The sequence below is a fragment of the Acipenser ruthenus genome, chromosome 5 (genome assembly GCF_902713425.1).
Source record: "Acipenser ruthenus chromosome 5, fAciRut3.2 maternal haplotype, whole genome shotgun sequence".
In the NCBI taxonomy this organism is placed as follows: Eukaryota; Metazoa; Chordata; class Actinopteri; order Acipenseriformes; family Acipenseridae; genus Acipenser; species Acipenser ruthenus.
This window is the reverse complement of record NC_081193.1, coordinates 28,500,252-28,527,595: the sequence shown is the minus strand read 5'-3', so window position 1 is coordinate 28,527,595 and position 27,344 is coordinate 28,500,252. Positions and strand designations below refer to the sequence as shown.

The window sequence follows — 27,344 nt, the reverse complement described above, 5'->3', positions numbered from 1 at the left end:
GGCTGTCAGTTAATCTCAGTTAACTTCTGCGATTAACTAAAAAAAAACCTAATAACACGTTAATTTTTTTAACGCTTGTTAATCGCAGTTCTCTGTTTTGATCCTCTTAACTGCCCGTACTTCATTGTCTGCCGCCGCATTGTTGAGTGGACGTGCGATCAGAAGTAAAAAAAATAAAATAAAAAATACCAGTGAAAAGCACCAGATGTGCCGGAGTTTTGAATGGGTTTATTTAAATAAAAAAAAAAGTTTATTTTTAAAAAACTTCCCTATGGTTCTTTTGATAAAAAAGACAGTTAGCCTACTGGCAGGCTGAGTTTCACACGAAAGTAAAGTGAGTGTGTTTATGTATTAGTTACATTTGTCTATTGGATTTTGTCATAATTATTTTGTTTACCTATATAGTGCTTAAGTGCATATCTTTTTTGTAAGCATGATATTTCATTTAAAGATCTAATGCACAATTTGGATTGTGGAGGAATATGTTTGCAAGAAGAAATCTCAGTTATTCATGTGTTAATAAACCAAGCGATCAGAAAGCAAACTTAACCCTAGCCTGGCAGTCTGAGTTTGAAAGCGGTTACAAATTAAAAACGCAAAGCAAGATCAGTGACTTTTTTTTAAACGAGCTCCCTCCGCCCCTGAACAACGGATATAATATACCGGTAGGTATGTAATGTAACTTTTATGTATACTGATTTGTGTTTTTTTCACCTATTCTGGCACACTTCGATCCCTCTGCATGAATTAACGGATGTCTGCTGTGTTTACATGAGATACAAGCAAAATCCAGTTGGCATGTATAAAGTGGATTGGAAAAAACTGTTTTTTGACAATGCAAACATTTGTGATCAAAAATAAATTGAGCATTGTATACCTTGTATTCTGTATCGCTACTGAAACCAACGTATTTAAAGTGGTAAAAACAATCGTGCAAGCTAAGCAAACATTTTTCTATGCATCCTAATGTAATAAAGAGCAACTTGGAAAAGATCTGGCATGGTACTTCCTTGGGAGGTTCTTGCTTCATAATGAAATCTTTTTAAACAAAACGTTAATTTAAAGGGGGATTTGTTGTTTTCCTAAACATATCTTTAATTAAAGTTGTATCTGATTGTTGTTTAAAAATGCGATTAAAAGTGTGATTAATCTAGATTAGATAGATAGATAGATAGATAGATAGATAGATGGTTAGATAGATAGATAGATAGATAGATAGATAGATAGATATACGTCAGTATTCAAAAGGAATAGTTGTAAGGAAAGTGATCAGCACATAGGGGATAATAAATCACATTAAATAAAAAGGTTACCTTTATTTTTTTAAATGACAATTTTCAAAATGAATAGAGATTATATGTTAGGTTGGCCTGCTAGTTGCAGTAAATTAAATGATCCACTAACTTTTATTTCTATAAGCAATCTATCCAGGAAACTCTTTCATCAGTGCTAAACATACCATTCTTATCCCCCATGTGACTTCAATGTGCTTCAACTAACCTTGTAGCTGCATTATTTATTTAACAGCATTGAAAAATCCAAGAAGCTGTCTCCTTGCCCTGATCCTTATCTGATGCATTACATCCATTTGCAACACCTCCTAATCATTAAAGTGGAACAACAAACAGGTAGTCAGATTCAAATAAAACAGTAACATACTAACAGTGCAGCAGTGTGGAGTAGTGTTTAGGGCCCTGGACTCTTGACCGGAGGGTCGTGGGTTCAATCCCAGGTGGGGGACACTGCTGCTGTATCTTTGATAAGGTACTTTACCTAGATTGCTCCAGTAAAAACCCAACTGTATAAATGGGTAATTGTATGTAAAAATAATGTGTAAAAAAAGATAATAATGTTATTGTATGTAAAAATAAATAATAATAATAATAAGAACTGCATTTGCAACAGACACAATGATCTTGTTTATCATTTTAGTAAGTTTGTGACACACATATGTACAGTATAGGCAGCAATAGGGAGTAGTGTGTCAATAGTTTGGTACACTTTCCAGTAATGTGGCATATACAGATTTACTGTAGCTTTCTTATCTCGACATAAGAATAACTCTGTTATTGTTTATGTACCATAAAATACAAACGAGCCAACTTCCCAACGTTTCGGTATGTTTAGCATACCTTTGTCAAGGGAAAGTGTGTTTGAAAACAAACAGTAGAGGTACTCATAGGCTTCTGATGCCATGGCAACTATACACACTTATTTCTATAAAAAATACTATATACAGTCTAACTTCACTATGACAAACCCCTCTTATAACTGACCCCCTTTTTTAATGATCCAAGCAGCAAGAAACCTTTTTTTTTTTTTTTTTCAATTGAAATTATCCCTATAGAATGATAACTTTAACAAAATCTACCCGGATAAATTGATCTCGGTAGTGACTGACACTGATCTTTCTCCAAGTTGAATGTGTTATTCTCTCAGTGAAAACAAAGACCTTGGTAGGCTCATTCGAAGATAAGGCTGATTCATTTATAGATAACCTATTGTAGTGCGAATCATGTGTGACGTATGCAACCGTTGCCATCTTCACACAAACTACAAAATATTATTTGCACGTACTGTAAACTATACTGCATTTAAATATACATTTTGCATTGTAACCCTGTACTGCTCTCTAACACTCGCCTTGGATAAAGGTGGTATAATAATAATAATAATAATAATAATAATAATAATAATAATAATAATATGAAAAGTGTTGTCAGTCCGAATACAATAATAAGATTCGACAGCTGCTAACCCTAATCCCTCTGCCTTTTTTCTGCTTCCCCATTTTTTTGGCCACCTGCCACCACTGATATATTAAAACTGCAGTGCACAAAATTGAAGGCATATGAAAGAAAAGGTTTTTTTTTTTTTTTTTAAATGTACACAAAAGGTTTAAAAGAGATATATATATATATATATATATATATATATATATATATATATATATATATATATATATATATATATATATTTTAGGTTGTTTCGGGCAAAAGCCTTTCAGCTGTTTAAAAAGAAAAGTAAACACAGTGCAGTATACTTATTATTATTCAAGATTTGTAATTATACAAAAATTCTGTGGATGGTGTCATGATTATTAGAATAGAATGTTATTATTATTTATTTATTAGCAGATGCCCTTATCCAGGGCGACTTACAATTGTTACAAGATATCACATTATTTTTACATACAGTTACCCATTTATACAGTTGGGTTTTTACTGGAGCAATCAGTGTCCCCCACCTGGGATTCAACCCACGACCCTCCAGTCAAGAGTCCAGAGCCCTAACCACTACTCCACACTGCTGCTCAATGTTCATTCCCAGATGTTACAAAGTTCCCAGTTTGAAGACACTCTGGTTCCTTTTGTTTCCGAGCAACATTTGTTCCATAGCACTGATTGATCACACAGACTGTGCATCATCACTGTTGAAGTGTCGGACTACTGGAAATGCAGTGGTGTTAATGCAAATGCTTAAGTGTTAAGTGTTCTAAAACCGGTCTGATAAATGCCTTTTAGTTTCCCAATATATAATGTGTTGCATTTCTTGCAGATAATGCAGTAGACTGTTCCTTTAGAGGTACATATAAAATGTTCATGAATGTTGAATGAAGATTTAATGCCTCTAACCTCTGTTTCAGAATTAATGTATTTACAGGTATTACATCCTGGTCTATTACATGGATATGTGCCTTTCAAATGTTCCCCAGAAGGACGAATAGCACTGTGTACCACATATTCTCTTATATTCTTGTCTCTTCTATATGACATCAAGGGGGGAGTCTTGAAAATAGGCGCGGTAGATGGGTCTTGTTGTAAAATTGTAAAGTTTCTTTGCACAATTGTCTGTATCTTTCCGTTGGTAGGGTGGTAAGTCAGGACAAGAGGGATTCTGTCATCTGTGTGTTGTATATTGTTAATATATAAAGCATTTTTTCTACTTATATTTGAAATGCGGGATTTATCTTTAGTGATGATTTTGTCCGGAAACCCACAATTTCCAAAAAACACACACATTTCCTCAGTTTTGGCGAAGAAATCTTGATCATCGCTGCAAATACATCTGAGTCTTAACAGTTGTGAATAGAGAATCGAGTCACGGCAAGCCTTGGGGTGTGAGGAGTCACACCGCAGATAGGAATGAGAATCAGTTGGTTTGTAGTACACAGTGGTGTTAATGGTGGAATTCAAAACAGTGAATGTCTACTATTGCCCATTTCTGATAAGGAACGAGAGTTCGGTAACGGAACCGACAGTAATAATTAAAAAAAAAAAAAAAGTCAGGAAAAAGATGAAACCGTGAGTACTACAAGACACCTCTCTCTCAGCACTGCTGAAATTAATACAATTGAAGCCAATAAGAAGAGCGGAATACTAAAAAAAAGTAATGCTTGGGCTGTGTCAGTTTTTAATGATTGGTCAACACAAACAAAAAATATGGACTGGAAAACTGCACCTATGACTGAAATAAACACAGTTTTAAGAAGTTTCTTTGCTGAAGCAATAACATCAGCTGGCTCACAGTATTCAGTTACCAGCTACACTAGCTTGCGAGCTGGCCTGAATCGTTTTTTTTTTTTTAATTCTCCCGTAGCGGGACGATCTATAAACACAATTTCAGATACCCACTTTAAAACAGCAAACAGCGTCTTCATTTCTGTCCTGAAAACTTACACGCGACAACAAAAAGACAAGTCACAACATCACCCTGCTGTATCCCAAACAGACTTAAACAAACTTAGATTATTGGTACTCAGGAAGCAGATATCTCCCAACCCATTTTGGGCACCAGCTGAGAAAGACAGGAAGTCCTGGAGTTACATCCTCTCTGCAGTACCGTCGTCAACTTGTAAACAGAAAGGCAGAAACAAGCTCCCTTACTCCCCAAACAGTGCCACCTACTGCACAATCTGTCCAATTGTGTAACCAGCCATTTAAAAAAAAAAAAAATTACATTCCCTGGTACAGTCAACTTCATGAGACAAATACTGAAAATATTCTGATAATTTATTTAATTTATCTGAATTTCTTTAGTTTATTATTAAAAATAATTTGTTTATCTATTAAATTCATTGGAACTATTACATTTATTGGAACTATTTTTCCTAGCGCAGTAATATATTTAATTATATTCATTTTTAAATAAAAATGTGTCTATCTTTTTCGAAAAACTAGTAACCCATTTCATAAGCGTAATAGACACTCCAGGATGTTGGTTGTTCTAGAATAACCGCACATTAACAATATGGCTGTGCAGCATCCTCAACTCTATAAATCTGTGTGTTACTTTATGTTTTCATTTCATTATGAACCTACACAAAGGGGAAATACATAAATATAATATGGTCTTGTGTAAATAAAAAAAGAGAAAAAATACTTTATCTGAAATCAAATGAACTGAAGCACAATCTCGTAAATGCACCATTGTATAGACTTAATAAAAGTGCAAATGCAATGAAAGTGAAACATAATGTTTCTGTTTTGCAAAACAAATAATAAAAATAAAAATAAAAATAAATGTACTATTTAAGAACACAGTATCAGTTCCGGCAATGTCTAAAACAGATTGGCAGATTTTACCCGAATTGAAGTCAAAGTAGATGCTATAAGTTAGTCCAGTGGTTTTCAAACTGGGGTACACGAGAAAAGTCCTGTAATGGTGGACAAGTGCACAACGCATTTTATTTTAACAAGGTTGTAGTGCTTTGTGACTTAGCAATCGAGTCAACAATCTCCTTTCAAATAAAACCACAGCCATACTGGTGTAAGTTTCCTTTCTGTTGGGTGGGGTTAACTCTATGACCCAGCTGGCTGCTGACAGTGTGTTGAGGACACACATGGCTAATTTACATATTTGTGGAATATATATATATGAGGATGTTTTGGACAAAAGCCCTTCCTCAGCTGTGTAGAAAGAAAAGTAAACACAATGCAGTAAACTTATTATTTTTCAAGAATTCTTTGGATGATGTCATGATTATGTTAGAACAGAATGCTCGTTCCAAGAGGTTCCGAAGTTCTTGTAACCTTCGTGTGGTTCGGGGGGCAGGAGCGAGGGCTCCTCCCCCTAGTCTGTTCTACCAATAAAATCTGCCAAACCCCTATTTAAACCCCAAGTTATGCCTTGCTCTCTCTCTTTTCATTTTGCACCATCTTCCCCTCCTCCTGCACTATGTTTTTCTTCCTCCATTATGCTGCTCCACCTCTGCAACTGTTGCTCCACTTCTACAATGGTCTCACTCTGGGAGTGTGAAGTTCACTTCCCAACCTTAGAAGCCCTTGGATTCATCCTCCGCCAAGAAGGGACAAAGGGGACCCCCGGCCAAATCTATGTAACTTTCGTTTTCCCATTTTCACACATCTAGGTTCCTCTTGGGGGAAGTATTGGTTGCTTCCTAGCCCTAACATCCTTTCACCACCAGACAATAGTCTCCATCTGACATGCGATTGGTTCTCATCACTGTCAGTCCCGCCCCTTTTCTAAGGAACATCCTTCAATTCCACTCTTAACAACAACAGAAAATGGCTGAGTGACAACAGAAAATTAATTACAAAACATACTACAAAAATGGTGATTAAAACATCACTGTCACTGTTTAATGACTTTCTGAAATTCAAACAAATTCAACTTGACGATGTAAACAAATATCACAGCCAGGATCTAAACTGTATTATGCAGCAAGCCAGACAGACAGCTGTACAGCAAAAAAAAAAAAACCTTTGATAATAATCTGTCTGTAACAATAGTCTTCCCTTAGGGCAATAATTTTCCACTATAGCCCTCCTCTCCAGTCCATATTTACTATATATATATATATATATATATATATATATATATATATATATATATATATATATATAATTGTAAGGGAGACGCTTGCTACACAGGCTCTCTCAGGCTGTTTCCCCTTTAAACTGACCCAAACACAGGAACTTGAAATTCTTTTTTCAGCGCGGTTGCGCTCATTTTCTTTTGTTCTTAGACGCACACAAAAAAGAAACAAATATAAACAAAAACCTAGCTCCCCTCTGGAGTGCTAACTAAATTACAGGAACACCCTGTCTAACACGGGACAGCTAAGCTGTTTCCCCGTCCTTACAAAAACACAGCAAGAATCGTACACACAGTACCTTTTTCCCTTTTAACGACTCACAGTCGGACTCTTCACACAGCAGCAGCCCTGAGCAGACTGACTGCTCTCCTTAAGTACCCTGCACCTGGATGTAATTTACAATGATAGCCAGGTGCAGGGGATAATTAACAAAAATTAACAATTAAATTAGGGTTTTTCAGCCCATGTCCTTCTGGGAGGTGTAGTCCTGTTTTCCCCCCGGACTACACTATCTTACTATATATATATATATATATATATATATATATATATATATATATATATATATATAAAATATACTGTATGTGTATATATAAATATATAAACAGTAACATATATATATATATATATATATTATTTCCTGTATCTACCCTGCTCACTTACAACCTCCTGTGCTTAGCATCCAAGACTGACACATCATAAAAACAGAAAACAAATACAGTTACATTTTGATTACAATTTTATTCCAGAGCTAGCTTTGCTTTGATACTAATGTCTTTGTTCTCTCATTCACTTGTGGCAGCTATGCTATCTCAGGTCCATCGGCTTACTATTCCGGTCATGTACTATATTTCTAGCATTGCTTTCTAAACAGTTTACACTTAATTAGGAGGGAGTTCACATTTAAATGTCATCCCTGCTGATGAAATCACTATACTACAGTATGTTTGAGCCTATTCTTTTCAAATTTAACATGTAAGTACACTATTACATTTGCATTTTAAAATATTATTTGGTATATTCCCACTTCAGATCATTCAATTGATGCTTGCTACTTTACTATGTAGCTAATTAAAACTATATTTAAAAAATATATATTTTTACTGAAAGCAGTTTGTAACTGTATATGCTGTCAATAACTGAAATGTGTTTACATATTAATTGACATGATTTCATATTGAATATACAACATAATAGAAATGTTATATTGAACACTAATCTAACATAGTCAGTCTACAATGTTTCATGAATGCATGCTGTCTTCAAATTAATTTTCTATGAACTTAATAGGAAAGGTTTTTGTTCATGAGCAATTACATTGCTTAACTGACAACAAGTACAAATTATAGTGATTTTAAAGATAATTAATTAAAGATAATTATCACAGCTATGCCTCTTGTAATTTTCTTTTTATAATGTCATTCCTCTATTTATATATTGCTGAAAGAAAAGCATGATAACACTTATTAAACACACTGCTATCTCAGACTTTGCGTGAGGCTTGGTCTTCTGGCTATCCAGATGTAGTGTGAAATCACGTACCTGGGTTAACCCCAGGTCCTAGCGACCCACCTCAGAATGTGGGTCTACACCCTTTGACCTGGGTTGAGTGAGACAAAATGCATGACGGCCGTTCATAAGCCAATGCAATAACAAACAGCCACGCCTGCGTGAAGGTTTCACTTCCACAAGGAACTTTTCTGTTTAGCCATATTTGATTGAGACACACCATGAGCCGGATTGCAGCAGGGATGAAACATTTGCTGTGTTGGATGGAAGCGTCCGTAACAGGCTGCTTCCGGGGCATTGATACACATATTGTTTACTTGCGTCTGTCACCCGGTCAACCCTGCTTTATCAAAAGCAGTGTGAAATCGCATAGCTGACATGCATGACACCTGACCCGGGTAGGTTCCGATCTGGGTAGAATATGCCAGTGTGAAAGGGGCTTAAAAGTAACCTCTCCTGAAAAGCAGTAAAACTAAAGAAAGCTTTCCTTTTTGTACCAAACTTTAGGGGTCTTAAACCTCAAAACACATCTCAAAATAATGCAACATTCAGCATGACACCGTACTTAATACTTTTAGAGGTGTCATGTCAGCATATACACAGAGAAGATTAAATTACTTCCGGATTGGCTAGTCTGTGCACAGTGAAGTATAGAAATATTTTGGGTTTGCAGTGGCTGATGATGGCATGGAAGGTACACTAAAACAATATAACAAGACATTGTTTTTCTGCATGGATATTGTGAAGCAAAACACCACTAAGTTAAAGTAAGTTATTGCTTATGTAAATATCTGTAAATGTATATATGTATATATGTTTGATATTGCAATTGTGTTATTATTCTCTGTTTTGGAAGACTTCGATATTATTGATATCGATATATCGAAATACGTGCACAATATCGATATACAATTTTCATATCGTTGCCCACCCATAACATATATATATATATATATATATATATATTAGATGTACCAGTTGTCATGAGCCTCTACATATACTACTTAAAAAGTACAATATTTAATATATGCTTTTACTAGAATTGCTATACTTAGCCACTCCACTATGGGGATGCGGCCCCTTTTCTCCATGTTAGCAAGTGTAACATAAAACATAAAGCATGAGGAAACATGGTCAAAAGAAAGGTACTGTAGACTTGAGAGCAATTGTTCCACAACAGACTTGTCAGACTCCATGGGTTGTAAATTGAGTATAAAAATGACTGCTTATCAATGGCTGCGTTTACAAGCCATGACAGTTTTCCTCATGACGTGTTTGCCGTACTTTTCAGGAAATGCGTTGCTATGCAGTTCTGATTTAGGAAAAAAAAATGGCCATACCAATGCAGATTACTCAATTCATAATCATTCAGGGGAGGAGATATTTAAATGTCTGTGTCTGCTTACTAAGTAGGAAAAGAACGACTCTGAATATCGTGAGGAGAGTTTCATGCATTGCCATGAAGATAAAAACATTTAACAAGAGAAATGAATTCATGTCGCGCACATTCTGAATTACGCCGCGCATTAGCTACTTGTCTGGTTACCTTTCCAATACACACACACAAAATGATATAAAATATAATTTCTACTACTATAGTTTTACTACTTAGAATTTATATTTGTGTGTGTGTCTGTGTGTGTGGAACATCTAAAAGTTAAATTTCATTAACACTAGAACCGCCTTTTACAATACATGTTTTAATTTTGAATATAACCTACAATATTCTATTATATATATATATATATATATATATATATATATATATATATATATAGTGCAAATAAACTGCTGCCACACGGGTTCGTGCCCCTTTAAAAATATGACCCAACACAGGAACATTGGTTTTTCAAGCGCAGTTGCGCTTATTTTAATTCACAAAACACAAAATAAACACAAAATAAAAACCTAGCTCTTTACGAGCACTAACTAACACACAGGAACACCCTGACTACAAGTGGGATGGCTAGGCCATTTCCCCACCAAACAATGAACAAAAACCACACAGGTTTAAAACAGCACACTTTTTACCTCACGACTGCCAGGAAGCAGAGCACCTCTTCTGCCTCCTTCTCCTCCACAGCCCTGAGTAGACTGACTGCTTTTCTTTTATACCCTGCACCTGGCTCTAATTTAATAATAAGCACCAGGTGCAGGGGATAATTAAGCAATAAAACAATTCACCAATTAAACAAACCTATTAAACAAAAGGTGCATAGGCACATGTTTTACGCAGGGAGGAATTAACCCCCTCCCTGCTGTCTGACACATCCCCCCCCCCCCCTTGTCTTTTCAAGACACTGTCCATTCGACGGCCACCTCCCTCCACCCTTAAAAGACCACCCACCCTCAAGTCCAGCAATGTCCACTGCCACCCTCTTCCACGGGCGGGCTTGAGGGTGGGTAGGTCCCTCCGGCGCTGCCAGGAAGACCACGACCCGGCGACACGGGACCCCACCAGGATGACAGGGCCAACTGCAGCGACGGCCAGGACACCGGAGACTGCAGCAGCGGGTAGAGGTCTTCACCTGGGGACCGGCATAGTGATGTCCGATCACCCAGGGGGAGCACTAGCGACGTCTGGGTGATTGGAGAGAGCGGAGTGGGGAACCAGGTGTAGAGCTGTGGCCGATGGTGTAGGCTCCTGGGTTCCAGGTCTAGCGCCGGGAGGTCTAGGCAGACTGGCAGGGTGTCCAGGAGCAAAGGGTAAGGGACTGTACCTGGCAGCACCGGACTAGATCGCAGGGGTGGTTGTTGTTGTGGTGGTGGGCTTCCCACCTCCTTCCCCTTGTCTGTAGCCAGCAACGGTACCTCTTGATCCCTCGGCTGCCCTTCCTCTGGCTCTCTGGACGGCAGCTCCACCCCCTCTGGCTCTCGGGACGGCAGCTCCACCCCCTCTGGCTCTCGGGACGGCAGCTCCACCCCCTCTGGCTCTCGGGACGGCAACTCCACCTCCCATTTCTGTAGCAGCAGGTCCAGCTCTGAAGGCTCTGGCTCCGGCACCCCTAACTCCACTCTCCACTTCTTCATCTGCTCCCATTGAGCAGCGGTATTCCTATTGATCATCGCGATCAACTCTTTAAAAGCCATTTTTTCACTGGGTCGTAGGGGCGCCCACACTTTCTGACACCAAATGTGAACTAGCCGGCACCACTCACGGTTCTTGCCCCTTTAAAAACTGACCCAGGACACCAGAATTGAGTTTTTCAAGCGCGGCTGACTTATTTTAATTCACAAAACACATAATAAACACAAAATAAACACCTAGCTCTTTACGAGCACTAACTAACACACAGGAACACCCTGACTACAAGTGGGACGGCTAGGCCATTTCCCCACCAAACAATAAACAAAAACCACACAGGTTTAATACAGCACACTTTTTACCTCACGACTGCCAGGAAGCAGAGCACCTCTTCTGCCTCCTTCTCCTCCACAGCCCTGAGTAGACTGACTGCTTTTCTTTTATACCCTGCACCTGGCTCTAATTTAATAATAAGCACCAGGTGCAGGGGATAATTAAGCAATAAAACAATTCCCCAATTAAGCAAACCTATTAAACAAAAGGTGCATAGGCACATGTTTTACGCAGGGAGGAATTAACCCCCTCCCTGCTGTCTTACTATATATGACCAATTCTCTCATATTACTGAATTACAAATGGTACATTGAAATTTCGTTCTGTTTGACATTTTATTTTAAAACACTGAAACTCAAAATTATTATTATTATTATTATTTATTTCTTAGCAGACGCCCATATCCAGGGCGACTTACAATTGTTACAAGGTATCACATTATACATTATTTCACATTATACAGATATCACATTATTTTACATACAATTACCCATTTATACAGTTGGGTTTTTACTGGAGCAATCTAGGTAAAGTACCTTGCTCAAGGGTACAACAGCAGTGTACCCCACTGGGGATTGAACCCACGACCCTCCAGTCAAGAGTCCAGAGCCCTAACCACTACTCCACACTGCTGCAAAAATCAATTATTGTAAGGTGACACTGGTTTTATGTTGGGAAATATTTTTAAGAAAAATAAAAAACTGAAATATCTTGCTTGCATAAGTATTCAACCTCTGTGCTGTGGAAGCTCCCAGTTTACACCGATGAAAGAAATTGCCCTAACAAGGACACAATTACCTTACCATTGGCCTCCACCTGTGAACCATTAAAGTTGCTGTCACATTTTCTGGATAAAAACCCCACTGTTGAAGGATCATTGGTCAGGCTGTGAATCTGAAGGAAAATGAAGACCAAAGAGCATTCTACAGAAGTTAGAGATAAAGTAATACAAATGCATAGATTAGGGAAAGGGTACAACATAATATCCAAGTGTTTGGATATCCCAGTGAGCACAGTTGGATCAATAATCAGGAAGTGGAAGCTGCATCACACCACCCAGGCACTGCCAAGAAAAGGCCATCCCTCAAAACTCAGCACTCAAACAAGAAGGAGACTTGTGAGAGAAGCCACAGAGAGGCCAACAATCACTTTGAAGGAGCTACAGAGTTCAGTGGCTGGGAGTGGAGTAATGGTGCACCAGTCAACCATATGAAGAGCTCTGCATAACACTGGCCTGTGTGGGAGGGTGGCAAGAAAGAAGCCGTTACTCAAAAAGTACCATCTGAAAGCACGTCTGGAGTTTGCCAGAAAGCTTGAGAGTGACCCAGCTGCGATGTGGGAAAAGGTTTTGTGGTCAGATGAGACCAAGATGAGCTTTTTGGCCAAAACTCTAAGCGCTATGTGTGGCGCAAACATAACACTGCCCATGCCTCAAGACACACCATCCCTGCAGTGAAGTATGGTGGTGACAGCATCATGCTGTGGGGATGCTTCTCATCAGCAGGGACTGGGCATCTTGTTAAAATTGAAGGAAGAATGGATGGAACAAAATACAGGGACCTACTGCAAGAGAACCTGCTTCAGTCCGCTAAAAAACTGAAGCTTGGGAGGAAATTCACCTTTCAGCAGGACAATGATCCCAAGCAGAAGGCCAAAGCAACAATGGAATGGCTCAAGAACAAAAAGGTGAATGTCCTACAGTGGCCCAGTCAAAGTCCTGATCTCAGTCCCATTGAGAATCTGTGGCACTATTTGAAAATTGCGGTCCACAAGCGTCGTCCAACCAACCTGAACAACCTGGAGCAAATCTGCCAAGAAGAGTGGGCCAAAATCACTCCGACACTGTGTGCAAAGCTGGTACATACTTACCCCAAAAGACTTAAAGCTGTTATTGCAGCGAAAGGTGGCTCTACCAAATATTAATGTGTGGGGGTTGAATACTTATGCAAGCAATACATTTTCCAACATAAAACCAATGTCACCTTACAATAATTGATTTTGAGTTTCAGTGTTTTAAAATAAAATATTAAACAGAACGAAATTTCAATGTACCATTTGTAATTAATTCAGTAATATGAGAGAATTGGTCAGGGGTCTGAATACTTTTGCAAGGCACTCCAGGTTTAACAGGTAAAATGAGATAATTAACAACTTCAGGGCTTGTATGGAGGTTTAATTGGTTCAATTAAATTTAGAACAGGATTGGAACAAAGACCAGGAGTGGAATCCCCCTATAGGACCATGATTGGCAATCTAATACATGTATAATGTAATACATTCAATCACGTAAAATACAGGAGTCTACAGGAAAGATAAAAAAAAATGAAACAGCGTTTCTGAATACACCGAATGTATTCTCCTCAGATTGTACTAGTTCACTTTAAACGTGTTATCACAGCTGACTGATTCATTTCGATTCAAATAAAATAAATAAATTAAATTACAAATCTCACCTCCAAGAAAAATATTTTTTGAAATGTTTTGCACTGCAGCAATACCCTTGTGGCTCAAAACAACACTGCTTTTTTTTGTTTGTTTGTTTAGCTTGATCCCCACCCAGAACAACACCCTGATCAGCAGGTGCAACCAGAAGAACACAGGTGTACATAGACAACACCGCAGGTGTACTGTGACTGTATTGCCAGGCCAGATCAGATATTCATCATCCACTACCAACACTGTGCACCTACCTGTGTCTGCCCTGCCACACTCCATGCAAAATTCGTTCAATGTATCTTGAGCTGCATGCTAACACCGATTCCTTTAGATAATGTATCTTACCTTCTGCGATCACCCGCTTGATCCGAAGCTTCGTGTCGCCCAGCTCTACAGTCTGCCCAACAAAATCATTCTGGTCTCGGCTGGCGGCTCCAACAGAGCCGGGCCCCGCCAGGAAATCAAGTGCCGACTGGAACAGGGACATAATCGTCCTGGCGACCCACTTGGGGAGAACGTACTGCTGTATATATATATATATATATATATATATATATATATATATATATATATATACATACAAGCCTGTTGTTATCTCTACTGGACCTAGCAGTCATCAGTTCCTTTATTTTGTACAAGAAATGCACCGGGGAAAATATCAGTAGGAGAGATTTCATCTTGAAGCGAGCCACAGCGCTTCAGCAGAAACATTTCGATCAGAAAACTGCGAAGCTGCAGGCTGCAGCAGCTCAACCTGGATTCTGTGCTGCAAGTGACACACACACACAAGAGAAATCAAACATTACTTTTGTTTTAGATTAAAAACTACTTTTGTTTTTACAGTTTTGTATGTACATAAACCTGTTTACACACTAGTTTCTTTTGAAATGTTTATTTTATTATAGTTTTTCATTTTTGAAGTAGTGCTTTATATGTGGTAAATTAGAAAATAAACCCTTTTATGTTTAATTGTTCATTTAAATATGGCGTTCCGGCTGTGCAGATATTTGATATGATGTGCTTGAATAAAACTTTTGAGTTGTATCCGATAATTTGTCTTTCATTTTAATATTGATGTGTTTAAAATGTACCGTGATAATGACTGCTGTTGGCGGTTGTAGGTATGATTATAACCGCGGAGGTTCTAGTGTTAAAGTAGCCCATACATGTACATTTTGTGTGTGTGTGTGTGTGTGTGTGTTTTGTACGGCCTTTCTGCTGGAGATGACGTTAGATTAAGTCAGAAGAACTGGATCTTGACTGCTGAAATCTCATGAGCCACAAGCACAATTCCTGCTCTGGTTTACATGGGTTTTTACATCTATTTTTATTGTGAGAAAGCGATTGACCCTGCCCTTACAGTCACGCTGCCAAAAGGATGTCCTTTTGCTGTTTCACGATGTATTTGCGTGACAACATCACACTGTCATGACTGTAGAGCCGATTTTCATGTGCATGTAAGCCCAGCCAATGTTTGCTTCAAAAAATATTATAGGTACCTTATCACTGTGTATCTTTGACTTGCTTGTGAATCTCGGAGTCCATGCATATTTACTTTTCTAGGCAAAAAGCATAAAAGCACCTGTGACAGGGCAGAAGCCCTGCACATGGGAAATATATAGTTTATTGTATATTTTTGGGTTAATTGTTGTAAATAAATTGATTTAATTAATTGTTTAACTGGTGTGGTGCTCCGCCGGGGATGACTACCTGTCTGTGTGGAGCAGCAGCTGAAAGCAATCAGCTGTTCCAGCAGGCAGGTGGGCGTGTCTCGGCAGAGCGTCAGTATAAAAACATAGAGATCACTGTGATCGGGGCTGCTGCAAGGCCTGCTCTTTTCACGGCACCTTTGACTTATAGTTTGTTGTATTGTTTTATTTTTGGTGTTTCTACAGTCTTGTATCATTCTCTGTGTGCTACCATTGCTGGTAGCGTCACATGACATTATTGTTTGTTTTTTTGGTTATGTGTTAATAAATACTGAGCACCGTACTGGCGTGTTTCACTGCACTTCTGTCTGCCTGCTTCAGTGCAGGAACAACACGTAAGAGTGCCACAGCACCTTACATTTCTTTCAAATACAATGTCTTAACAGAAGGATTATAAGAATACCAGTGTGTATCTGATTTTGTCAAATGGTCATTGATCTGTTTTATCTTTTTATTCAGTAGTGCTGCATATACAATTGTTCCGTTTTCTATTTGTCAAACTTGATACTCCTCCATAGGAGTTCAAATCTAAATCACTGTTGGGGTAGCAGCTTTGCACGCCATCACATACACATTGAAGAAGTATGCTTAAGCTGTTTCTTTGTGTAGGGCATATTAGATGTAGTACTGAAATGTTCTGCACTGGGTCTTGAGGCACAAGTAAGAAGCTCTACATTTTAAAACAGTTTTGCTGCATCTTCCACAATCACTCAGCTTTTGCCAGCTGTCTAACTGGTGACATTTCAGCTCACATTAAAAATGGAGCATGCTTTTTTAATCATTGTGTTCTATTCCCTATACACACTAATACAGTACCTATGTTGCTGACAGTACAACACATCAAAGGAGACAAGTAACACCAGAACATTTGTGTCCCTGCAGAAGACAGAAATCTACTTAATAATATACTTTGCAGCATTAAGTGCAGGTAGGATCATTCTGGTGTCAGCTTCCTCTCAATTGTGTTATGCAGAGATCAGAGAAGTAACCTTTTGATGATCCAGGCTATTCCATGCCATGGAAACCATCAGCGTTTGTGAAAACCTTGTAACCTAAAATTTCAAAAGATCTGACTGGTTCTCCAGTAGAAGGTCAATAAAGCAGCATTCCATGGCTTTGGTACAGGTAATTCCAAGCTGTGTACATGGTAAACGTGTCTACGATGGGAAGTACTGCATCATTCCCCTTTAGCATACTTAACTGAATCAGGCTTGTAGTGATAAAGAACCACATCAATCAAACTGCTAAGCATCACTGAAGTGATTGAATGCAACATCAACATTAGTCACCAAAACTGCTTACACCATGCATTGTAACATCAAATTTGGGTACTAGTGTCGGTGCTTAAACCCTAATTGTATGATTTTATTATAATAATTGCTTTTACAAAGGTGTAGAAATCTGGTTTCTATCTCCATTATCACTTGACCAAATGCAGAAGTTTATTCTGTTTCTTGGCTTCATTAATATGCATCCATCCACCAAATGATATATGCCTAAGAACCAGAACAAAACACAGATCTGGACTGAGATCCTATCACCGAGTACTACTGAAACTTAGCCCACCTCTCAATATATCCAGGTGGACAGCAAAGTCTGCCACCAATCATGTCAAGACCAAAAATGTAGCCCATGAATTATAACCACAGCCAAAGTAAAAAGACTAGATTTACTTTCTACAAACGTCTGACTAATGACCTTTTAGGTGTTTTTAGGTATAAATTAATCTAGAGGCAAGGAATAAACAGAAATTATTTAGTGAACCACAAGTCTGAAATATGTAATATAGTGTAACTTTTGTTATTGTTATGGAAAATGCTTCAGAGGAAAATACAATACCTGTATTCACTGATTAAACTGTGTACATAACTGTTATGTCAATGACTTGACTTGGATGAAACCATACAGAATAAATATACAAATGTATGGCACATAAAAGTATAATACAAAAAAGTATATGCTAATTTCATAGAACTTTCAAACCCAAATTTGGTTTCAAACCAAATTAAATTACCAGCTCTAACTGGATTGTAAACTAGACACAGTGTCACATTATAAAGTGTGAATTTGTGTTAGTTGTTCAATTTCAAGGTTGTAGTAATGCAGTAAAAATGAGACTTTTTTCCAAACTGGTATTAGCCAGAGTTAGAGTTTGCACTTAATTACAGAGGGCTGACATAAAGTCGCTTGCAGTATATCCACACATGCATTGACTTACCTGGCTGACTTACAGTAGAGTGCAGAATTTTGGTAATGGCATAGAACCATGCATATCTGTATATGATATGGTTAATTAAATTCTAACTGTTCCTTTACCTTTTGTATGATGTTGGCATATTACTCATTATTAATGTGCTGCCCTTCAGTTCAAGTTGACAGCCACAGACATATGTAACACGGGCTAAAACAGTCTGTACAGCAGTGTGACAGTCTGGCTCGCTGTGGTGACGTCACGGACCAGGAAGTAGAAACCAAAACAATGGATGGGCGGTTGAAGCTGAGTGCAACGGCACTCAGTGTATTTATTAATAAACAACAAAACACAAAAGATTTAACAAAACACAAAACAAAAGGGCACGAGGGCCAAACGAATGAACAAACAAACAAGTAAGTGATGTGCTGGGTAATCCAGCACGTTTTAGCAATTGTTTTTTAAAATGTTGCTTTCTCTCTCCGCTCTCCCGTACTCTCCTCTACACTCAGCCCCGAGTGCAGAGAGCTGCAGGTTTATATACTCTGGCCGAGGGATTAACTAGTAGTTAATTATCTTATTATCCCTCGGCCAGAGTCTGCACGCGTTTGGTAAGGATGCATGACTGTCAGCTAGTTAAATAATCAGTAGCTGATCAGCCATGCATCCTCACAGGGATTTTAAATATAACAAAAATACAAATAATAATACATAGAGGCGGGACACTCCGCCACACATGCCCCCCCTTGTGCGCAGCACACATGGCCTTTTCGGCCACCTCCCCCCTCAGTCTCAATGTCCTGGAAGAGGGGGAAGCAAGTTGCTTCTGGGGGGTGGCCATGGTGGAATTTCTGGCATCCCCCAATTCTTCGTGGCCGGCAGCTCCCTCTTCCGGGGCTCCCTCCACACTCTATCCTGCCGCGAAAGTGCGGCTGGGGGAGCTGGTCTCCTGACATTCCCCCTCCTCTTCACGGCCAGCAGTTCCCCTCCGTGGGGCTCTGACCACACAATCTCCTGCCACGAAAGTGCGGCTGGGGGAGCTGGTCTCCGGACCTCTCCCCCTTTCTTCATGGCCGTCCGTTCCCCTCCGTAGGGCTCCGGCCATAGTGTAGTGACCCCAGGTGAAGCAGGATCCCTGGCGACCCCAGGCGAAGCAGGATCCCTGGCGACCCCAGGCGAAGCAGGATCCCTGGCGACCCCAGGCGACGGCAGCGGACCCTCGGGAGGCGATGGCAGCGGACCCTCGGGAAGCGACGGCAGCGGCAGCGGACCCTCGGGAGGCGACGGCAGCGGCAGCGGACCCTCGGGAGACGACGGCAGCAGCAGCGGACCCTCGGGAGGCGACGGCGATGTGGAGCAACAGGCAGCCCCAGGCGATGCGGAGCAACAGGCAGCCCCAGGCGATGCGGAGCAACAGGCAGCCCCAGGCGATGCGAGGCAGGCATCCCTGGGTGGTGCGAGGCAGGGCAGGAGCAGTCCTTCCCATGACGGTGGATGTGGAACCAGCAGGTATTCACCCTCTGCTGGTGGAGGTGGGAGGGGAAAGCAGTCCTCCCACAGCGGCTGAGGCGGAACCAGCAGGTATTCACCCTCTGCTGGTGGAGCTGGGAGTGGCAAGCAGTCCTCCCACGGCGGCTGAGGCAGAACCAGCAGGTATTCACCCTCTGCTGGTGGAGGTGGGAGGGGCAAGCAGTCCTCCCACGACGGTGGAGGCGGAACCAGCAGGCATTCACCCTCTGCTGGTGGAGGTGGCGGAGGCAGAGGCAGCTCTTGCTGCTCTGCTCCTGGTGATGGTGGAGACAGAAGCAGCTCCTGCTGCTCTGCTCCTGGTGGTGGTGGAGACAGAGGCAGCTCCTGCTGCTCTGCTCCTGACGGTGGTGGAGACAGAGGCAGCTCCTGCTGCTGTGCTCCTGACGGTGGTGGAGACAGAGGCAGCTCCTGCTGCTCTGCTCCTGGTGGTGGAGACAGTGGCGAGGGCTCCTCACCCCCTAACGCTGGAGACGGCAGCCATGGCTCCTCTCCCTCTGGCGTTGGAGACGGCAGCACTGGCTCCTCTCCCTCAGGCGCTGGAGACGGCAGCAATGGCTCCTCTCCCTCGGGCGCTGGAGACGGCAGCAATGGCTCCTCTCCCTCGGGCGCTGGAGACGGCAGCAATGGCTCCTCTCCCTCGGGCGTTGGAGAAGGCAGCGATGACTCTTCTCCCTCTGGCGCTGGAGAAGGCAGCGATGGCTCCTCTCCCTCTGGCGCTGGAGAAGGCAGCGATGACTCTTCTCCCTCTGGCGCTGGAGACGGCAGCGATGGCTCCTCTCCCTTTGGCGCTGGAGACGGCAGCGATGGCTCCTCTCCCTTTGGCGCTGGAGACGGCAGCGATGGCTCCTCTCCCTCTGGCGCTGGAGACGGCAGCGATGGCTCCTCTCCCTCTGGCGCTGGAGACGGCAGCGATGACCCCTCTCCCTCTGGCGCTGGAAACAGCAGCGGGGCCCCTCCCATATCTGCAGCCAGGTAGTTGAGCACCATGGCTGCGATGTCTGGGAGGGATGCTGGGTGGTGTTTCTGTTCCCAGGCCTCCCAGCGCTCCCCATCTCTTGCCCACAGGAGGTTGATCACAGCAGGGAGGGCGTCCACGATATCCCTCTCAGGCTCCGCCAGCCAGTCCCAGATCCCCTCTGAGGAGAGTGGACCAGTCCGCCTCGGAGGATGCAGAGGCAGCTCCTGCTCCTTTCCCTCGGACGGTGGTGGTGGAGGTGAAACCAGCAGGTATTCTTCCCCTGCTAGTGGAGCCATTGGCTGTGGACACTCGGCCTCCCCCCTCTTGGGCTGTGGACGGACCGACCCCTCATCCTCCTCCCACATGGGCGCAGGATGTTCAGGCTCCTCCCTCACCTGCCATGGAGGGGGTTGGTCGGGTGCTACATGCCCAACCTCACCAACGGCGAAGCACCATTCCTCAACCCTCAGACAGGTGAGGCAGACGTCCAGCACAGCAGAGACCCGGCGGGACTTGCGACCAGCCCCGCGCTGTTGCACCTGCTGCTGCTGTTTCCTCCTTCTTCCCATTATTTAATTTGAAAAAAAAAACGAACAAACAAAAAAAAAACGCACTTTTCTGTCCTGGTCCGGCTCTTGGAGGTGTTGTTTGTCCCACTTCGGACACCATATGTGACAGTCTGGCTCGCTGTGGTGACGTCACGGACCAGGAAGTAGAAACCAAAACAATGGATGGGCAGTTGAAGCTGAGTGCAACGGCACTCAGCGTATTTATTAATAAACAACAAAACACAAAAGATTTAACAAAACACAAAACAAAAGGGCACGAGGGCCAAACGAATGAACAAACAAACAAGTAAGTGATGTGCTGGGTAATCCAGCACATTTTAGCAATTGTTTTTTAAAATGTTGCTTTCTCTCTCCGCTCTCCCGTACTCTCCTCTACACTCAGCCCCGAGTGCAGAGAGCTGCAGGTTTATATACTCTGGCCGAGGGATTAACTAGTAGTTAATTATCTTATTATCCCTCGGCCAGAGTCTGCACGCGTTTGGTAAGGATGCATGACTGTCAGCTAGTTAAATAATCAGTAGCTGATCAGCCATGCATCCTCACAGGGTTTTTAAATATAATAATAAAAGACGCGGCGCTTTTACCCGCGCCGCAAACAAAAATACAAATAATAATACATAGAGGCGGGACACTCCGCCACAAGCAGTAAGAGCAAGTGCCATCTATATAAAAGGAAATCTCATCCACAGTAGCTGCTCACTAGATGGAAATGCCTTTTACTACTTCAAAGACATTCTATATGGGGGGTTTATTTAATGTAAGAACCAAAAGATCATCAACAAATGAACAGGGAGGACTACATATATTGTGGCTACTGTAAATACTGTAGGATAAAAGATTCTTAAAACCGTAGTTACTACTACCATAATCACAACAAAAGTGACAGCTTTTTAACCTTTAGTAAGTGGCAATAATTGAGCTTGCATGGGCGGAAAGGGGTGCAAATATACCCTACATATATAAACATGGTTAACTTATTATTTAAAGCCTAAAAACAACACAAATCTGGTTTATATTATTATTTAAACAGTTCTGTATTTAGTAAATGTTATTTTAAAGTGCTAAGCCTTTTTAAATATTGTATTTATCTATTTAAAAAAAACTGCTATCAACAGTAAATGCCTTTAAAATGCCTCAAACACAAATATAAACTACACAAACAAATATTATACTGTACTTAAAATGTATAAAATCTAGCACAAAAAATGTGCTTAAAAAAGCAGCTTCAGTCTATGTCAAAAAAAAGAATTTGTATACTTAACAAACAAACAAAAAAGAAAAAGAAGAATTCCAATCCATATAGTGCCATTATCAAAGTCCAAAGGCATTTATTTAAGTCATCAGGGACTGCGCAATAGCAGTAGACCAGTATACGAAAGATGTATTTTTTGCAGCTTGTGAAATAAAATGATATATTTTTCAATAACGTACTGTGGGAGGTAATAAGCAGGGTACTATAAAGAATGCAGTAATCAAAGACAGTGCTGGAAGCATATTATTATACACACATAGATGCTCATTCTAAGATAGGACATTGACTACATAGGGCTAGAAATGAATCTATAGGGCTAAATCATTAAGCGGTACATCTTCTCTACATCCATCCCAGCTCCCTGCAACTCTCAGCACTCTATTCTGCAAGTAAACAGGAGCTGCGTTTGGTGGCCCGACACAGAATATGAAAGACACATATTTTTTAAAACTCCCTGAAGATGGAAAAAAAATATAAAATCGTATTTATTTCAATACTGTGCTGTATTAAGTAATAAGCAGGATACTGTAAAGATTCAGTTATCAAATACAGTGCTGGAAACTAATGTTGTATAATGATGCACATGGAAAATGACCATTGACTGAAAAAACCAACATATTTAGGAATAAATCAATAATTTTAGAAGCAATACACTGTTTCCACATCTCTAGCTCTCCTGCAAGTCTCAACAGGAGCTGTGATTGTGGTATGTGAACAAATTTCTATTTTGAAGGATTACTCCCTTGTCCCAAGTCGGATAAGGAAGTTATTGGGATAAAAATGAAGGTAATCGATTAATGTTTAATTCCATGTTAAGATATCTTCAAAACGTTCTGATATGTTTTTTTTTTTTTTTTTTTTTATGATGGGGTGCATTTGCACCCCTTGCTGTTGTCAAAGGGTTAACACAGAAGTTTGAAGCATTTTAACACATTATTGCAATACTTATTGCAATACTTCCTATTGTTATTGTTTTATTACTCTTTTACGTTTGTAACATGCACCAATCCTCATTAAAGGTGATTCTACTGCTTCTGGGATAGGATAAGAAGCTATATAGCTTTCTTACTGTAATACAAACTGTATACAAATAAAACAAAATGTCCTCGAAGAACACATATAATACTGAAATACAAGGAAGAGATTATTTAATGTTATAGCAAATGAAGAGAGGCAAACGAAGAGGGGGAACATGATTGTAAACAGTTAATGATTCATGTTCATCTAATGTAGAAGTGCTTCAACAACAGTCTACAAAAAATGCCTCAAGGCCTGTACACTGAATGGATGAGAGTGAATAATTAGGAGACATGTTTTTGTATATTGAGACACCGCAGCAGCGATAATAATAATAATAATAATAATAATAATAATAATAATAATAACTAGAGTTGTCAGCCACTTTACAGCTTCCAGTACCAGTAACAATACCAGTACCAAACACTGTACAAATAGTGCAGAATGCCAGTACCAGTACCAAACACTTTAGCAAATAGTGCAGAATGCCAGTACCAGTACCAAACACTTTAGCAAATAGTGCAGAATACATACATGGGTTACTATATGTGTTCCATAGTAACCATAACCCTATCTGCACTCTCTCAGGAGTTATAAGCCAGTTTTATATTTGACCTTTTTGATAGAGCATACATGGCTTACTATATGTGTTTTATAGTAACCATGGCCCAATCTGCACTCTACAAGGAGTTATTAGACAGTTTTGTAAGTTGATGATGTCATCCAACATGGCCACCATATGTTTTTATTGTAGCAACTTCCTTTGAACAACGTTTAAAGACACCCACACTAGGATCATGTGGTTCAATCGGACTAGCTGTTTCAGAGACAACGTTTTTGTAAGCCAGTTTTGTATGTTGATGATGTCATCCAACGTGGCCGCCATTTTTTTTTATTGTAGCAACTTCCCTTTAACACCCTTTTATCATGTGTGCCATTGGATTTGGTTCAATCGGACTAGCGGTTTGGGAGAAGATCTTTGTAATTTGTGATTATGATGTCTGTACCGTGTGATTATGATGTCATGCAGCATGGCCGCCATGCCACACAACTTATCAGCTTCTTACAAACACCAGTTAATCTTGGACTATCCCTCAACAAGTATACCAAGAAGTGGTTTTCGAAAGACGAATTTTTACATTGAGGCAAAATGTTTTTTTTCAATCCAATATGGTGGCCAAACCATGTGACCTACGACATATGTTCAATTAACATCTACCAACATCCCATAAGCATCTACCATTCGACCAAATTTCATTAATTTTCGAGCAACTTTTGGTGGAAAGAATAATAATAAGAGTAATCCCAGCAATAACCGGGAAGCCTAATAATAATCATATCACTCAAGAATAGAAACATATTTTGTCCTTGACACTGTAAACAAAATGTGATGTAAGGATAATTTAGAACATGTAACATTTGCATTTTCAGATTTCCCATCTCTATTTAAGCCCTTCCGGAACCAGTGTCAATGTCCATAAAGCCACCAGCAGAGGGCAGGTGGGGGGGGGGGGTATGTGATAAGCAGCTACAAAGAAGGCTTGGGGCACCACTAATGAAGGAAACAACAGTGACAGATGGGACAAATGGCAGATGGTAGCAAAAGGAAAACCAAGGTAAATCGATAAAAGTGATGCCTAAGGCAAAAACAAAAGAGAGGGCAGCATCTAAGGAAATGCACAGACAGATGTGTACATGTATAGGAGGCTGTGTGGTCCAGTGGTTAAAGAAAAGGGCTTGTAACCAGGAGGTCCCCGGTCCCTGGTTCAAATCCCACCTCAGCCACTGACTCATTGTGTGACCCTGAGCAAGTCACTTAACCTCCTTGTGCTCCGTCTTTCGGGTGAGACGTAGTTGTAAGTGACTCTGCAGCTGATGCATAGTTCACACACCCTAATCTCTGTAAGTCGCCTTGGATAAAGGCGTCTGCTAAATAAACAAATAATAATAATAATAATAATGTGGATCTCTGGATGTTAGAAGACAGGGGAATAACAAAGGACAGAACATTTTGGTAGCACACCTGCTACATATCTACATTTGCTAATGCTGGTTAGTTCAGAAGATGTCATCCTGGCTGGAAGTTTGATTGAATAGAATAAAATGGGCAGCAGTGTGCAGTAGTGTTAGGGCTCTGGACTCTTGACCGGAGGGTTGTGGATTCAATCCCAGGTGGCAGACACTGCTGCTGTACCCTTAAGCAAGGTACTTTACCTAGATTGCTCCAGTAAAAACCCAACTGTAAAAATGGGTAATTGTATGTAAAAATAATGTGATATCTTGTAACTGTAAGTCGCCCTGGATAAGGGTGTCTGCTAAGAAATAAATAATAATAAAATGGCTCAGTATTTAATGATTGAATTTACCTTTAGGTGGGAGTATTACTTTACAGGTATTATCTGAAAGATTTGTCAGGTTTGCTGGCTTAGAGCACTGACAATTAAGATCTTGTCAACCCAGAGACAATGAAAAAAAAAAAACTATGTATGTATTTTCATAGTAGAATTCCTTGAGATACTAAGATACTGAAATGCCCCAGTGTCCTCTGTTAGGCACTTGTTAATTGCATATCATATCTTGAAGGAACTTCACAGGGAAAATGACACCTGACAATTTTACATACAAAATATTCTACAGTATAATCACCTATGATAAATCATTGTCAAATTAGCCAATGTATAATAACATTTTCCAAATAATACAATATAATGCTGTTCCCAAAAACGTTCCTTATTTGATTCAACACATTTTATAGTACGTGTAATACATCAAGTATACTGTCTTTTACACCCAGCATTATATGTTAAAGTATGCTTTGAGACACTAACAAAGCTTATATTGACACATAATTCATAATTCAGGTGTTGTACAGTGTCAGCCTGGGCACCTCAAGGTTGTAAAAGCTGTTCTGGATTGCTAATTAGACGAAAATGCCAACATCAGTAACACCTTGCATTCTCAAACTGCGTGGAACCACGTACTGTACTAAACAAAAGAGGAGCAGAGGAAAAGAAACTGCTTTTAATCTTATAAAGCTAATAGTTATGTATAGTGCGATTCTGTTTTTTTTCTATCACATGAGCAATATCCGTCACACAGAACTTAATAGAGTATATATCCACATATGATCACAGAATACGACACATGTCCTGTAATTGCACATAAAGATAGTCTCTCATAGAAAATACAGTATTTATAGCTTATAAAGGTAACCTTGCATCAGTGGCTTTATTTTAAAAAACGTAACAAATAAGGCAGATAGATATCTTGTCACCCACATTCTAACACTAACAAACTTACCTTCAGCCAACAGGCGCATTGCATGAACAAACGAATGATCCAAGCTATCTTTTTCGGCCATCAGCTCTGGCAGATATTTCTCCTGTTCCATAATACCACTCTCCATTAAATTGACAGGTGAAATACAAAAAGTAAAGTCAGTCTCGTGAAATGCACTCAGTCTCTGCAATTCTCTTCACAACCACTGTGTAAAATGCTGTAACGAAATCTCCCAAGTGAGTACGTATTGCACATCAACTCAGAGCTTCCGACCCATTTGTGGCGTCCACTCAACTCTCTCCTGTTAAATCCAGCCACTTTAACAACTGAGAGAGAAATTATGCCCAGCCCCTTTTAGAGCGGATTGGTTAGATAGAGACACCAAGAAGATTAACAGAATACAAATGGTCGATGTGCCTGTCGGGCAATGAGATTGACAGAATTTGGAGCACGTCTGAGCTGCTGTCCATGGTACAGAACTGCTGTACTACCCACTAGTACTCCCCGACGCGGGAAAACAAAAGCATCATCCTGAACTGCTACAATGAGAAGAAGCATGCAGGTTAACAGCATCTGCTGAGAAAATGGGTGAACACGCATCAAAGTAAATGTAGTAATTGAAAATCCCTCGTCAACAACATCAGTTCGATACAGTTTGCATTTGGTGGGATACAAAGTGACTGAGAAATCACTGGTCA

The 27,344-nt window shown here is 40.3% G+C and overlaps 1 protein-coding gene across 6 annotated transcripts in view; it reads right to left on the bottom strand.

Moving 5' to 3' along the window:
- LOC117402636 (KH domain-containing, RNA-binding, signal transduction-associated protein 2-like) overlaps positions 1-26,965 on the bottom strand; it is a 172,147-nt gene extending 145,182 nt beyond the window's left edge. For all 6 annotated transcript variants that reach the window (XR_004544476.3, XR_004544477.3, XR_004544478.3 and 3 more), the window contains exon 1: positions 26,668-26,965. Coding sequence is in view for 3 of the 6 variants with exons in the window: in XM_034003976.3 (XP_033859867.1) it covers positions 26,668-26,773 (106 nt within the window). In the remaining 3 variants the exon portion in view is untranslated. The remainder of the gene's footprint in view (positions 1-26,667) is intronic.
- Positions 26,966-27,344: the final 379 nt, after the last annotated feature.